Source organism: Pristiophorus japonicus, chromosome 13 (assembly GCF_044704955.1).
Source record: "Pristiophorus japonicus isolate sPriJap1 chromosome 13, sPriJap1.hap1, whole genome shotgun sequence".
NCBI classification, from domain to species: domain Eukaryota; kingdom Metazoa; phylum Chordata; class Chondrichthyes; family Pristiophoridae; genus Pristiophorus; species Pristiophorus japonicus.
The window spans coordinates 27,343,177-27,359,793 of NC_091989.1; the positions used below are offsets into that span (position 1 = coordinate 27,343,177).

The 16,617-nt window shown below is 47.3% G+C and overlaps 1 protein-coding gene across 1 annotated transcript in view; it reads left to right on the top strand.

Annotated features, from left to right (window-relative positions):
• The window catches only part of tymp (thymidine phosphorylase), a 61,483-nt gene extending 52,493 nt beyond the window's left edge, over positions 1–8,990 (top strand). The window contains exon 12 of the mRNA XM_070896729.1: positions 8,846–8,990. Coding sequence (XP_070752830.1) covers positions 8,846–8,990 — 145 coding nt within the window. The remainder of the gene's footprint in view (positions 1–8,845) is intronic.
• The last annotated feature ends 7,627 nt before the right edge of the window (positions 8,991–16,617 follow it).

The following is a 16,617-nucleotide window of genomic DNA, read 5'->3' on the forward strand; positions in this document are numbered from 1 at the left end:
GTACTGTGTTACAAAATTGTATCGACGGCCGGCAAAGATGCACATGGGAGGGCCTACTCGACTGCGTCTGCAAGACCGGGAGCCGCTCAAAGCCCGCCATCGGGCGCAAATCCGAGCTCAACGTGTTGCCGTTGCGGGGGCAATCACTGACCCCATCAGTGCCGCTTCAGGCAGTATGTATGCAGAGGGTGTGCGAAGACGGGGCATCTTCAGCGGATGTGTCCACAGCAGAGCCAGCGAGCTGCGACACACCACGTGGATGATGATCACTCCATCGTGGATCTGGCGATGCAGCCCGAGGCATTTGAGAGCTCCGAGGAGGAAGTGTATAGCATATGTGCGTTCCTAACATAGAGCCAACCGATAATGATGGAGGTAAAATTAAACGGCGTGCCGGTACCCATGGAATTACACACGGGTGTGAGTCAATCGATAATGAGCCAGAGGACTTTCGAAAAGCTGTGGGAGACCAAGGCAGAGAGACCCAAGCTGAGTCCGATAAATGCGAAGTTGCGTACCTACACCAAAGAGCTCATACCAGTGATCGGTAGTGCAGCAGTAAGAGTGTCGTAAGAGGGAGCGGTTCATGATCTACTGTTATGGATTATCCCGGGCAGTGGCCCATCCTTATTTGGCAGGAGTTGGCTCGAGAAAATAAAATGGAAATGGTACGATATCAAAGCTTTGTCATCAGCGGATGATGATTTGTGTGCTCAAGTGCTGAGCAAATTTCCCTCACTATTTGAACTGGGAATTGGCAGCTTCAAGGGAGCCAATTCACCTAGCACCAGACGCAAAGCCCATCCATCACAAAGCCAGGGCAGTCCCGCACATGATGAGAGAAAAGGTCGAGCTCGAATTGGACAGGCTACAACACAAGGGGGTCATCTCACCGGTCGAATTTAATGAATGGGCCAGTCCCATTGTTCTGGTGTTAAAGAGCGATGGCACAGTCAGGATTTGTGGAGACTACAAGGTCACGATCAACTGAGTTTCGAAACAAGATCAGTACCCGCTACCGAAAGCTGATGACCTGTTTGCAATTCTAGCCTGGGGAAAATTGTTCATCAAATTGGATCTAAAATTGGCCTACATGACACAGGAACTTGTTAACTCATCAAAGAAACTTATGTGCATCAACACACACAAAGGACTGTTTATTTACAACAGGTGCCCTTTTGGCATTCGTTCGGCGGCAGCCATATTTTGGAGAAACCTGGAGAGCCTATTGAAATCCGTCCCCAGGACTGTGGTATTCCAAGAAAACATCCTAGAAACATAGAAAATAGGTGCAGGAGTAGGCCATTCTGCCCTTTGAGCCTGCACTGCCAGTCACAGTCATTCTAGTCACAGGTCGTGACACCGCCGAGCACCTGCACAATCTGGAAGAGGTTCTGCGTCATCTGGATAAAGTGGGGCTCAGGTTGAAACGCTCGAAGTGCGTTTTCATGACACCAGAGGTCGAATTCCTTGGGCGAAAGATTGCTGCAGACGGAATCAGACCTACAGACGTGAAAACAGAGGCCATCAAAAATGCGCCCAGGCCCCAGAGTATGACGGAGCGGCGTTCATTCCTGGGTCTTCTCAACTACTTCGGTAACTTCTTACCCAAATTGAGCATAGTTTTAGAGCCTTTGCACAAGCTGCTCAGAAAAGGAGACGACTGGGTGTGGGGTGTACTTCAAGACAGAGCCTTTGAGAAGACTAGAAATCTGTTGTGTTCCCACAAGCTACTGGTACTGTATGACTCATGCAAGCGTCTAGTTTTGACCTGTGATGCTTCGTCCTATGGGGTCGGCTGTGTACTCCAGCAAGCCAATGAGTCAGGCAAACTACAACCAGTTGCATACGCGTCTCAAAGCCTGCCCAAGGCAGAAAGAGCCTACGGCATGGTAGAGAAAGCGGCTTTGGCATGCGTTTATGGGGTAAAAAAAATGTACTAGTACCTGTTTGGGCTTCGCTTCGAGCTGGAAACCGATCACAAGCCGCTTATATCGTTGTTCTCGGAACATAAAGGTATCAATACCAATGCGTCGTCCCGCATCCAGAGGTGGGTGCTGACACTATCTGCCTATGATTATGTCATTTGCCATAGACCAGGCATCGACAACTGCGCTGATGCATTGAGCCGGTTACCGTTGCCCACACCGGAGGTGGAAATGCCAATGCCCGCAGAGCTACTCATGGTCATGGATGCCTTTGAGAGTGAAGGGTTGCCTGTGACTGCTCAACGAGTTAAGACCTGGACCAGCCTGGATCCGACCCTATCGGTTGTAAAACGTTCTGTTCTTAACTTGGACTGGTCGACCATCCCCAAGGAAATGGGTGATGAAACCAAACCATACAGCGGTCGCAAAGATGAGCTTTCCATCCAGTCCGACTGTTTACTGTGGGGTAATCGTGTTGTAATGCCCAAGAAAGGCAGGGCGAGATTTGTATGGGAGTTACATAGCATGCATCCCAGTATTGTCATGATGAAGACCATCGACAGCTCCCATGTTTGGTGGCCTGGCATTGCCTCGGACTTAGAGTCATGCGTACATCAGTGCAGCACTTGCATGCAGTTAAGCAATGCCCCAAAGGAAGCTCCGCTCAGTCTGTGGTCATGGCCATCCAAACCGTGGTCTAGAATCCACATCGGCTTTGCAGGCCCCTTCCTCGCTGAAATGTTTTTTGTGGTGGTGGATGCATACTCCAAATGGATAGAATGTGTGATCATGTCACCCAGCACTTCCACTGCCACCATTGAGAACATGAGAGCCATGTTTGCCACACATGGTATGCTAGACATCGTTGTCAGTGTCAATGGACCGTGTTTCACGAGCCTGGAGTTTCAAAAGTTCATGAAACGCAATGTCATAAAACACATGCTGTCAGCCCCGTTCAAACCCATGCCCAATGGTCAAATGGGGGCGGGCAGTTCAAACCATCAAGCAGAACTTGAAATGCGTACAAATTGGCATACAAATTGGCCAGAAATAGCAGCGAACCTGGGGATTGGAAGAAATTTAGTACTCAGCAGAGGAGGACAAAGGGTTTGATTAGGGCAGGGAAAATAGACTACGAGAGGAAGCTTGCAGGGAACATTAAGATGGACTGCAAAACCTTCTATAGATATGTAAAGAGAAAAAGGTTAGTAAAGACAAACGTAGGTCCCCTGCAATCAGAATCAGGGGAAGTCATAACGGGGAACAAAGAAATGACAGACCAATTGAACAAATACTTTGGTTCTATCTTCACTAAGGAAGACACAAATAAACTTCCGGAAATACTTGGGGACCGAGTATTTAGCGAGAAGGAGGAATTGAAGGAAATCCTTATTAATCAGGAAATTGTGTTAGGGAAATTGATGGGATTCAAGGCCGATAAATCCCCAGGGCCTGATAGTCTGCATCCCAGAGTACTTAAGGAAGTAGCCCTAGAAATAGTAGATGGTCATTTTCCAACATTCTATAGACTCTTGATCAGTTCCTATGGATTGGAGGGTAGATAATGAAATCCCACTTTTTAAAAAAGGAGGGAGAGAGAAAACACGGAATTATAGACCGGTTAGTCTGACATCGGTAGTGGGTAAAATGATGGAATCAATTATTAAGGATGTCATAGCATCACATTTGGAAAGAGGTGACATGATAGGTCCAAGTCAGCATGGATTTGTGAAATGGAAATCATGCTTGACAAATCTTCTGGAATTTTTTGAGGATGTTTCCAGTAGAGTGGACAAGGGAGAACCAGTTGAAGTGGTGTATTTGGACTTTCAGAAGGCTTTCGACAAGGTCCCACACAAGAGATTAATGTGCAAAGTTAAAGCACATGGGATTGGGGGTAGTGTGCTGATGTGGATTGAGAACTGGTTGTCAGACAGGAAGCAAAGAGTAGGAGTAAATGGGTACTTTTCAGAATGGCAGGCAGTGACTAGTGGGGTACCGCAAGGTTCTGTGCTGTGGCCCCAGCTGTTTACATTGTACATTAATGATTTAGACGAGGGGATTAAATGTAGTATCTCCAAATTTGCGGATGACACTAAGTTGGGTGGCAGTGTGAGCTGCGAGGAGGATGCTATGAGGCTGCAGAGTGACTTGGATAGGTTAGGTGAGTGGGCAAATGCATGGCAGATGAAGTATAATGTGGATAAATGCGAGGTTATCTACTTTGGTGGTAAAAACAGAGAGACAGACTATTATCTGAATGATGACAGATTAGGAAAAGGGGAGGTGCAACGAGACCTCATGGTACATCAGTCATTGAAGGTTGGCATGCAGGTACAGCAGGCGGTTAAGAAAGCAAATGGCATGTTGGCCTTCATAGCGAGGGGATTTGAGTACAGGGGCAGGGAGGTGTTACTACAGTTGTACAGGGCCTTGGTGAGGCCACACCTGGGGTATTGTGTACAGTTTTGGTCTCCTAACTTGAGGAAGGACATCCTTGCTATTGAGGGAGTGCAGCGAAGGTTCACCAGACTGATTCCCGGGATGGCGGGACTGACATATCAAGAAAGACTGGATCAACTAGGCTTGTATTCACTGGAGTTCAGAAGAATGAAAGGGGATCTCATAGAAACGTTTAAAATTCTGATGGGTTTAGACAGGTTAGATGCAGGAAGAATGTTCCCAATGTTGGGGAAGTCCAGAACCAAGGGTCACAGTCTAAGGATAAGGGGTAAGCCATTTAGGACTGAGATGAGGAGAAATCTCTTCACCCAGAGAGTGGTGAACCTGTGGAATTCTCTACCACAGGAAGTTGTTGAGGCCAATTCACTAAATATATTCAAAAAGGAGTTAGATGTAGTCCTTACTACTAGGCGGATCAAGGGGTCTGGCGAGAAAGCAGGAATGGGATACTGAAGTTGCATGTTCAGCCATGAACTCATTGAATGGCGGTGCAGGCCCGAAAGGCCGAATGGACTACTCCTGCACCTATTTTCTATGTTTCTATGTTTCTATGTATCTCATGGTTCCTTGCAGATATGCCTGTCATGCATACTGCTCAGTTACAGGACAAGGCCCACACACACTCACCGGAGTCCTGCCTGCAGAACTATTGATGAAGAGAGGACTCAAAACCAGGCTCTCTATAGTCCATCCTGACTTTAACGATCATGTCAAAACTCATCGTCAATGCCAGCAGTGGTATCATGACCACACCGCAGTGTCACGTGACATATCTGTAAATGACCCAGTGTGTGTACTTAATCATGGTCAAGGGCCCAAGTGGCTCCAGGGCAATGTTACAGATAAGGAGGGTAACCGGGTGTATATGGTTAATTTCAAGAATGGGCAGATGTGCAGGAAACACGTTGATAAAATCAAGCTAAGACACACTGATGAACTGGAACAGTTGGAAGAAGACACCGCGAGCTTAGACGACCAACCAACTCACGTCCAGCCATCAGAAGAACCCACTGTGGTCAACGCCCAGCCCCAAGTTGTGAGAGACTCGGAAAGCACTGGGACTGTACTGAGACGGTCAACCAGGGAGCGAAGGGCTCCGGACCCACTGAACTTGTAATATGGACTTGTGTCAAGAATTGGGGGGGGGCAATAATGTAATGTATGTACATTAGGTCTGCCCACCAACAGAGGGCACTACCGTCGGAGGTCCTAGGATCATAGGTACACTCTTGCTGGGCCCAGTATATAACCTGAACTTCACCTTTGTATCTTCACTTCTGGAAGCCATTAAAGGCTGACCAGGTTACACCTGGTCACTGGCTCACAGTATGGAGTTCATTGTATCATTTCATACACCACATAATTAGAAAGATCAGTCTTTATCTGTCTACTTGTCAGTGGGAAACAAGATCTTTGCCAAAACAAACTCAGCCACTGTGAAGCGACTCAAACCAGCTTAGAATCTGCCCACTCGAATTTCCACGAGCTTTGTTTAACCCTTTTCACATGCTCCAACTATGAACCCTTCACACTTTAGAGTAGAAATACCTATTGGTTAATCAGACAAATTCTGATTCAGCAGAGGAGGACAAAAGGTTTAATTAGGAGGGGGAAATAGAGTATGAGAGTAAGCTTGCAGGGAACATAAAAACTGATTGCAAAAGCTTCTAAAGGTATGTGAAGAAAAAACGATTAGTGAAGACAAATTTAGGTCCCTTGCAGTCAGAATCAGGTGAATTTATAATGGGGAACAAAGAAATGACAGACCAATTGAACAAATACTTTGGTTCTATCTTCACTAAGGAAGACACAAATAAACTTCCGGAAATACTAGGGGACCGAGGGTCTAGCGAGAAGGAGGAACTGAAGGAAATCCTTATTAATCAGGAAATTCTGTAAGGGAAATTGATGGGATTGAAGGCCGATAAATCCCCAGGGCCTGATAGTCTGCATCCCAGAGTACTTAAGGAAGTAGCCCTAGAAATAGTAGATGCATTGGTGGTCATTTTCCAACATTCTATAGACTCTGGATCAGTTCCTATGGATTGGTGGGTAGATAATGTAACCCCACTTTTTAAAAAAGGAGGGAGAGAGAAAACAGGGAATTATAGACTGGTTAGTCTGACATCGTAAGTGGGGAAAATGTTGGAATCAATTATTAAAGATGTAATAGCAGTGCATTTGGAAAGCAGTGACAGGATCAGTCCAAGTCAGCATGGATTTATGAAAGGGAAATCATGCTTGACAAATCTTCTGGAATTTTTTGATGTGTGGACAAGGGAGAACCAGTGGATGTGATGTATTTGGACTTTCAAAAGACTTTTGACAAGGTCCCACACATGAGATTCACGTGCAAAATTAAAGCATATGGTATTGGGGATAATGTATTGATGTGGATAGAGAACTGGTTGGCAGACAGGAAGCAAAGAGTAGGAATAAACGGGTCCTTTTCAGAATGGCAGGCAGTGACTAGTGGGGTACCGCAATGTTCAGTGCTGGGGCCCCAGCTGTTTACAATATACATTAATGATTTGGATGAAGGAATTAAATGTAATATCTCCAGGTTTGCAGATGACATTAAGCTGGGTGGCAGTGTGAGCTGTGAGGAGGATGCTAAGAGGCTGCAGGGTGACTTGGACAGGTTAGGTGAGTGGGCAAATGCATGGCAGATGCAATATAATGTAGATAAATGTGAGGTTATCCACTTTGGTGGCAAAAACAGGAAGGCAGAATATTATCTGAATGGTGACAGATTAGGAAAAGGGGAGGTGCAACGAGATCTGGATGTCATGGTACATCAGTCATTGAAAGTTGGCATGCAGGTACAGCAGGCGGTGAAGAAGGCAAATGGCATGTTGGCCTTCATAACGAGAGGATTTGAGTATAGCAGCAGGGAGGTCTTACTGCAGTTGTAACGGGCCTTGGTGAGGCCACACCTAGAATATTGTGTAGAGTTTTGGTCTCCTAATCTGAGGAAGGACATTCTTGCTATTGAGGGTTTGCAGCGAAGGTTCACCAGATTGAATCCCGGGATGGCAGGACTGACATATGAAGACAGACTGGATCGACTAGGCTTATATTCACTGGAATTTCGAAGAATGAGAGGGGATCTCATAGAAACATACAAAATTCTGACGGGATTGGACAGGTTAGATGCAGAAAGAATGCTCCCGATGGTGGGGAAGTCCAGAATCAGGGGACACAGTCTAAGGATAAGGGGTAGGCCATTTAGGACTGAGATGAGGAGAAACTACTTCACTCAGAGAATTGTGAACCTGTGCAATTCTCTACCACAGGAAGTTGTTAAGGCCAGTTTGTTAGATATATTCAAAAGGGAGTTAGATGTGGCCCTTATGGCTAAAGGGATCAAAGAGTATGGAGAGAAGGCAGGAATGGGGTACTGAAGATACATGATCAGCCATGATCATATTGAATGGTGGTGCAGGCTCGAAGGGCTGAATGGCCTACTCCTGCACCTATTGTCTATGTTTCTATGTTAACCAACTGACACTACAAGGATGGCGCTGCCAGCTGCAATCAAGGTCACCTCATCTCAACCTTTCTGTCTTCAGACTTGCAGGGATCATCGGCATTCTCGGCCACTCTGCTCCCACAGCTACATCAAACTGGTAACTGATGCATCAAGACTTGTGCAGAGCTGGGTAATCTATGATGAGTGGATTACATCTGATCCCTCAAAGCATTTCCACCATCTACAAGGCTCAATTCAGGAGGGTGATATAATACCCGCCACTCACCTGGATGGGAGCAGCTACAACAACACTCAAAAAGCTAAACATCATCCAGGACAGAGCAGCTCACTTGATCGTTGCCCCTGCCGCTGGACTCAATATGCACCGCTCCACCACCGGCACATTGTAGCTGCAGTAGGTACAATCTACAAAATGCACTGCAGCAACTCACCAAGGTTATTTTGACTGCACCTCCCTCCCTTGTGACCTCTACCCTTGAGAAGGACAAGAACAGCATTATTATGGGAACACTATCAACTCCAAGGGGGAGGAATTCAGTATTGTCCCGTTTTGGGAGCGGTAACAGTCAGGAAGTTTAAAAGTTAGCTGAAGTCTCACGCTTTCAAGAAATTCGGGTTACCACCCCCAGAAGTAAGTGGGGCACTAAATCAAGCGCTCCACTTTCTTCCTGGGGCGATAACGGGGCGGACACCTCAGCAGCGCTGCACACTTGGCCGTGCAGCGCTGCCGGGTCCGAGGGACCCTTCGCCCAATTAAAGTGAAGGGCCGACTCTGCAAAAAACAAAGTGACCTACCTGGACCCCGATGGAGCAGGGTTGCCACGTGATCAGTCCAGCACTCAGAGCGCCAGGCTGAACGATCGCGGCCATGAACCCGCAAAGAAACTGCATCAGCAGAGACAACTACAAGGTAAGTTTTTTTTTCCATCGGCCACTTTGCTGTTAATTTTTGCCCCGGTAGTGGCCGGCTGCCCGACACGCGTCCCCTGCAGCTGTCGGTGCTATCGCTTGCCGCTGCTGCGGTGGGCCGGGGCAATGTACATGGCGATGATGTCACAGTCTACGGCCACAAGAGATCGGGGCACAACGCCGTAGCGCCTCCGTGAAACTCCCATCCAATATGGCGGGAGTCGTTAACAGCGCCGCGCCCGGTCGTTAATTCATGTGTGTGCCGTTAGCGCCCTCCGGGTTCCTCTCCAAGTCACACAACTTCGGCACATATCGCAGTTCCTTCATCGTCAATGGGTCAATATCCTGCAATCCTTACCTAACAGCATTGTGAGAACACTGTCACCACAAGCGGTTCAAGTAGAAGGCCCTCCACCACCTTCTATTTTCTATGTTTCTATAGATGAAGTCCTTACTACTCGGGGGATCAAGGGTATGGCGAGAAAGCAGGAAGAGGGTACTGAAGTTTCATGTTCAGCCATGAACTCATTGAATGGCGGTGCAGGCTAGAAGGGCTGAATGGCCTGCTCCTGCACCTATTTTCTATGTTTCTATGTTTCTATGTTTCTCAGGACAAGTCCATGATCGGGAATCATATCTGGAATTTCAGTTCAGGAGATAACCCGTTTATTTTAACTGGGTCAAGAATTCCATCATTGCAGTGAATGGCGGCATGTGATAGGAAAAGGTCCAATGTTTATCTTGCTGCAATCACCAACAATTATTTCAGCACTAAAGTGTGAAGGTTCATAGTGGGAGCATGTGGAAATGGTTCAGCAAAGCTTGTAGCAGACCACCACGAAATGGGAACCTGCTCCGTTGAGTACTGAAGAGCTCCTCACAAGTGGTCAAGGCAGTGGAACCATTGCTTCAATTGCCCAATGGACTGCACGATGATGTTCCTGGTGGGAGCATGGCTCTCATTATACAAGTGTTGGACACGAGTGGTGGGGTTGCGGAGAGGAATCTCGAGCCAGGTGCAGAGCGGATAGCCCTTGTCTCCGTGCAGCCACCTTTGAGTTTCGTGTGGTGGCTGGAAGATTGCTGGCCCACCAGACTGGTGCAGGATGAAGGTATCATGGCTGCTGCCAGGATAGTGGTCATTGATCATCAGGAAGCGCTGGGCGTGGTCGCACAACAACTGCACGTTAAGTGATTGGTCGCTTTTGCGGTCGCGGAACATTTTAGAATTGTGACACAGCGCCCGCAAAGCCACGTGGGTGCAGTCGATGCCACCCTGCACCATAGGGAAGCCTGCTATCCTGGCAAAGCCACATACGTGCTTGTCCTGCTTCTCTCCGCACAGAGAGAAGAAAACTTAATCCCTTCTCCTGGTGTAGAGAGCCCCAGTGATCTCCCAAATGCAGAAATGGACAGCAAAATGTAAGATGTCAGTTATGTCTCCTGCTGCATACTGGAAGGATCCGCTGGTGAAGAAATTGAAGGTCACCGTGACCTTGAGTGCCACTGGGAGAGCCGTGTTCGTTCTGCTCTCAGGCTGCAGGTCTTGTTGCAGGAGGTGGAGCCTCCTAATACACTATTCCTGGCTTAAGTGGATATCAGAGAAGTGCAACGGACGAGCCTTGGTGGGAAAGGCCTCCTGTTGAGAGCTCTCCTGGTCCTCCTCCTCCTCCCTCTGCTTGCATCTTCTCATCATCTTCACTGTCTCCGCTCCCTCACCCTAGGATACTCCAGTGTGAGGGGTACTGCAAGCAGAGGTCCCATGAATGTGAGCAAGTGTTGTGAGCAAAAGCCTTTAAATAAGAATAAAGGCATTCTCCACTTGCAACAACACTCCCTGTTACCTCAGAACCTTGAAAGAAGTTAACAAAGCTGTTGGAGTTGAAGTAAGTTGCACAGAGCCAGTCAAACTGCAGAAACATGTCAGATTGCTGATGATCCCTTTAAATACCACTTCTGGAGTCTCCTTCCTGCTTCTTGTTTTGTTTCAAATAAAGCAATGTGACTGAGTACTGTACACTTGAGTAACTGTGACCTTAGTCTCTTTATTCTGACTCCAGATTGCTGGCACAGCATGGGAGGCCTGCTTATATGCATTGCTCCCAAGGATGCTCGGATCCCTTGGGACTCCAACAGATATGCCCTCTGGTGGCGGTAGAATGCTAGTTACAAGATGTTGCATACATAACATCACTCGCCCCCACCCCCAAGTTAATAGTACACTTATTTACAGGGTGAGACGATCTGGGGCTTTCCCCTCCCTAGTCGATCGTCTCGGTACAAACACAGGTGCAGTTGAGTTAGTTGGGCCTTCGCTGGCCTGCTGCGCAGCTGGCCTTGCCGGGCTGCTGGGGATGATGAGTTCAGCTTCGTGGTCAACCGTGATGTCAGTTGCCACTTGTGTGTGTATCGGAGGGTCGAAGTTGGTGGTGTCCTCTTCAGGTTGCTCATGGCTGTCTGTGAATCGCAGTTTGGTTTGGTCCAAATGCTTTCTGCAAGTTAGCCCATTTGCAAGTTTGACCTCAAACACCCTACTCCCTTCTTTGTCTACGACAGTGCCAGCAAGCCATTTGGGACCATGTCCATAGTTGAGTATAAATACATGGTCATTGACTTCAATATCACGTGACAAATTTGCGCGATCGTGATACATGCTTTGTTGATGCCGCCTGCCCTCAACATGATCATGGAGATCAGGGTGGACTGGAGAAAGCCTTTTTTTGAATGTCCGTTTCATGGGCAGTTCAGCAGGGGGAACCCCGGTGAGCAAGTGGGGTCTTGTGCGGTAGCTAAGCAGGACTCGGGACAGGCGGGTCTGCAGGGAGCCTTCCGACACGCGTTTCAAGCTTTGCTTGATGGTTTGGACTGCCCGTTCTGCCTGGCCGTTAGATGCGGGCTTGAACGGAGCAGATGTGACATACTTAATCCCACTGCGGGTCATGAATTCCTTGAATTCAGCGCTGGTGAAGCACGGCCCAGTGTCGCTGACAAGGACATCAGGCAGGCTGTGCGTGGCAAATATGGCTCGTAGGCTTTCGATGGTGGCAGTGGATGTGCTTATAGACATTATTACACACTCAATCCATTTTGAATAAGCATCCACAACAACCAAAAACATTTTGCCTAGAAACGGGCCAGCGAAGTCAACGTGGATCCTAGACCAATGTTTGGAGGGCCATGACCACAAACTTAGCATGCCTCCCTGGGTGCATTGCTCAGTTGAGAGCAAGTGTTGCATTGGCGCACGCATGACTCTAAGTCTGAGTCGATGCCGGGCCACCAAACATGGGATCTGGCTATAGCTTTCATCATTACTATGCCTGGGTGGGTACTGTGTAGGTCGCGTATGAACGGTTCCCTGCCTTTTTTAGGCAAAACCACGCGATTACCCCACAAAAGACAGTCTGCCTGTATGGACATTTCGTCTTTGAGCCGCTGGAACGGCTTGATCTCTTCATGCATTTCCGCTGGGACGCTGGACCAGCTCCCATGGAGGACACGTTTTTTTTTACAAGGGACAGTAAAGGATCCTGGCTGGTCCAGGTCCTGACATGGTGGGCCGTAGCGGGTGACTTTTCGTTTTCAAATGTATCCATCACCAAGAGCAAGTCTGCAGGCTGTGCCATTTCCACCCTGGTGGTGGGCAATGGTAGCCGACTGAGAGCATCAGCGCAGTTTTCTTTGCCTGGCCTATGATGAATTACATAGTTATATGCAGACAGCGTGAGCGCCCATCTTTGGATGAGAGCGGAGGCATTGGTATTAATACCTTTGCTCTCTGAGAATAGCGATTTGAGCGGCTTATGGTCAGTTTCTAAATCAAACTTAAGCCCAAATTGATATGGTGTATTTTTTTCACCCCGTAAACGCATGCCAGAGCTTCTTTTTCAATTATGCTGTAGGCCCTTTCGGCCTTGGACAAACTCCTGGACGCATAAGCGACCGGTTACAATGTTCCCGATTCGTTTGCTTGTTGTAACACACACCCGACCTCGTACAAAGATGCATCGCAAGCTAGCACTAAACATTTACATGGGTCATACAGAACAAGCAGTTTGTTGGAACCTAACAGATTTCTGGCTTTCTCCAAAGCAGTCTCTTGTGATTTCCCCCATACCCAATCATCTCCCTTGCGTAGCGTAAAGGTTATAGCAAGGTGCTTAACCCGGGCAGGAAATTACCAAAATAATTGAGGAATCCCAGGAACGACCACAGCTCTGTCACATTCTGGGGTCTCAATGGACTCCGGCTTGGCGTTGGTGGGTCTGATGTCATCTGCTGCGATTCTTCTCCCGAAGCACTCGACCTCTGGCACCAGGAAAACACACTTCGAGTATTTCAACTTGAGTCCCACATGATCTAGCCAACTTAGAACCTCTTCCAGGTTCTGCAAGTGTTCAATGGTGTCCCGACCCGTGATCGATATGGCGTCCTGGAAAACCACGGTGCGCGGAACCGACTTTAGCAGACTCTCCATGTTCCTTTGAAAAATAGCCGCAGCTACTTAAGTTTGAGTTAGTACTCCAGGTGTGGTCTCACTAAGGCCCTATACAATTGCAGCAAGATTTCCTTACTCATATACTCCAACCCCCTTGTAATAAAGGCTAATGTGCAATTTGTCTTCCTTATTGCTTGCTGTACCTGCCTGCTAGCTTTCTGTGTTTCTTACACGAGGACACCAAATCTCTCTGAGCACCAACATTTAAAGGTTTCTCACCATTTAAAAAATAATCTGTTTTTCTATTCTCGCTACATTATACTCCATGTGCCTCCTTACAGCCCATTCACTTAGTCTATTTAACAGGTCCCGTGTCCCACTGACAGCACTAACAGTTATTTCAGCTATAAAGTGTGAAGGGTTTATGGTGGGAGCATGTGGAAAAGGTTAGGTAAAGCTCGTAGGGAGTCAAGTGGACAGATTATGAGCTGGTTTGAACTGCTCTACAGTAACGGAGTTTCTTTGTATACCACTGACAAGTAGAAAGACCAAAACTGATCTTTATCTGTTGTACTAACTGATTTGCATAAGATTTTTCAGTGTTTTTTTTAATTCATTCATGGGACGTGGGTGTCACTGGCAAAGCCAGCATTTATTGCCCATCCATAATTGCCCTTGAGAAGATGGTGGTGAGCCGCCTTCTCGAAAGGCTGCAGTCCGTCCCACAGTGCTGTTAAGGAGGGAGTTCCAGGATTTTGACCCAGCGATGATGAAGGAACGGCGATACATTTCCAAGTCAGGATGGTGTGTGACCAGGAGGGGAACTTGGAAGTGGTGGTGTTCCCATGCACCTGCTGCTCTTGTCCTTCTAGGTGGTAGAGGGTGCAGATTTGGGAGGTGATGCCGAAGAAGCCGTGGCAAGTTGCCGCAGTGCATCCTGTAGATGGTATACATTGCAGCCATGGTGCGCCAGTGGTGAATGGAGTGAATATTTAAGATGGTGGATGGGGTGCCAATCAAGCGGACTGCGTTGTCCTGGATGATGTTGAGCTTCATGAGTGTTGTTGGACTTGCACTCATCCAGGCAAGGGAGAGTATTCCATCACACTCCTGACTTGTGCCATGTAGATGGTGGAAGTAGATGAGTCAGGAGTGGAGTCACTCACCGCAGAATACCCAGCTTCTGATCTGTTCTTGTAGCTACAGTATTTATATGGCTAGTCCAGTTAAGTTTCTTGTCAATGGTGACCCCCAGGATGTTAATGGCAGGGGATTCAACGATGGTAATGCCATTGAATGTCAAGGAGAGGTGGTTAGATTCTCTCTTGTTGGAGATGATCATTGCCTAACACTTGTGTGGTACAAATGTTACATGCCACTTATCAGCCCAAACCTAAATGTTGTCCAGGTCTTGCTGCACGCAATCTGAGGAGTTGCGAATGGAACTGAACACTGTGCAATCAGTGAACATTTCCACTTGCGACCTTATTTTGGAGGGAAGATCATTGATGAAGGAGCTGAAAGTGGGTGGGCCTCCGACACTGCCCTGAGGAACTCCTGCAGCGATGTCCTGGGGTTGAGATGATTGGTCTCCAACAACCACAACCATCTTCCTTTGAGCTAGGTATGACTCCAGCCAGTGGAGCGGTTTCTCCAATTCCCATTGACTTCAATTTTACTCGGGCTCCTTCATGCCACACTTGGTCAAATGCTGCCTTGATCTTAAGGGCATTCACTCTCACCTCACCTCTGGTAGTCAGCTCTTTTGTCCATGTTTGAACCAAGGCAGTAATGAGGTCTGGAGCCGAGTGGTGCTGATGGAACCCAACTGAGCATCATTGAGCAGGATATTGGTGAGTACGTGCCGCTTGATAGCAGTGTCGACGACCCCTTCCACCACTTTGCTGATAACGCATAGTAATCAGTTTGTTTATGCAGCGATTTAAAAATAAATTGTTCTTGTGATGTGGGCATTGCTGGCAGAGAAAAAAAATTACAGAACTATGGGCAAAGAATAGGTGAGTGAGAATAATTGGATAGCTCTACCAAAGAGCTGGCACAGGCAAGATGAGCCAAATGGAGCCCATTTATTTTGTCCCTGGAGTGAGTCAGCAAAAACTGGGGATGAAAGCTGAGATTCTCCATGATCTGGTGGTATTGCACACCCACCATTACGTATCCCCACTGAGCCATCAGATGCCACTGTGATTATAACATTTGATTGAAGCATTGAGCAGCCAGTCTGCTGCCTCACCTCCTGTTGGATTGATCTTTCCATTTGGCTAAACTCCAACCATTGTGAAGGGCTGCTTGTCTCTTTGAATTAGTGCCATTTTCTTTCCTATCTATAAAGTCGCTATTCCACAGAAAGAAAAAATAAATGGATATCTGGAAGTTCAATAAGCATATTTTTAATCATACGATCAAAAACATGACAAGGCTTTGTGATCAGTTCCTCATTTATACAGCTAGATGATAAGTTACCTTAATCTGTTACATACTGATGTGTTTAGTTATAGTGAATAGTTAGCATAATCCAAAATGACACACAGGTAAATGCAGCTAACATACAGGCAACCAGTAGAATAACTAGCATAATCCAGGGTTGATACCTGCACTTGTCCAAGGACGTGCTCTTCCGGGAAATATCAATCCAAAGGTCACTGGACAAGTGGAAAATATGTCAATCACCTTGTGTTGTCCACTAGAAGCTGCTTTGGCATTTCAGTTCACTTTACAGCCCTCCTGGCCAAAGCCAAGTGTTGCAATATTCCTATAGTTTTAACCATGATCCCACACCATATTCAACCCCATGTATCTGAAAGTTACATCGGAGAATGCAGCTAAGTCAGGGTGACTGGGAACCAGTAGAGGCTGGAGTGAGCTGTCTTTCACACGTTGATATTTCAACCCATTTGATGAACCACGGGGTTAAAAGACAAACTGAGAACCAGAAACTATATATACTAGCCCGTATCCTGGGCGTTTGTCCCATCCTCACTCCTGTAACTCCTACTAGCCAGCAATCTGAGCTGGATGAAGATTCTGATATTCAGTCGCTGGTTAATTTGCTCATAACAAGTTCAAAGAATACTTTACCTGGTGGAAGGAGGGATGTTAACGGGTTGGCACAAGCCAGTGCCAGGGACAGAGAGCAGTGCACCACACAGTAGCAAGTTCTGTGCATTGGGATGATGTCAATGTGTGTGAAGATTTACTTTGGTGCATGGTTCTGGAGGAAGTTCATCCCAGACACCTTTCTCGTGTTGCTAGAAATATGGACAAGGGAAATCTTAAAACCCATTCATGCCATCTCTACACACAGGCATCCACATGCGCAGTGAAATTCTAGACTCACCTGGGTTAGTATTGCTGGAAGCTCCCGA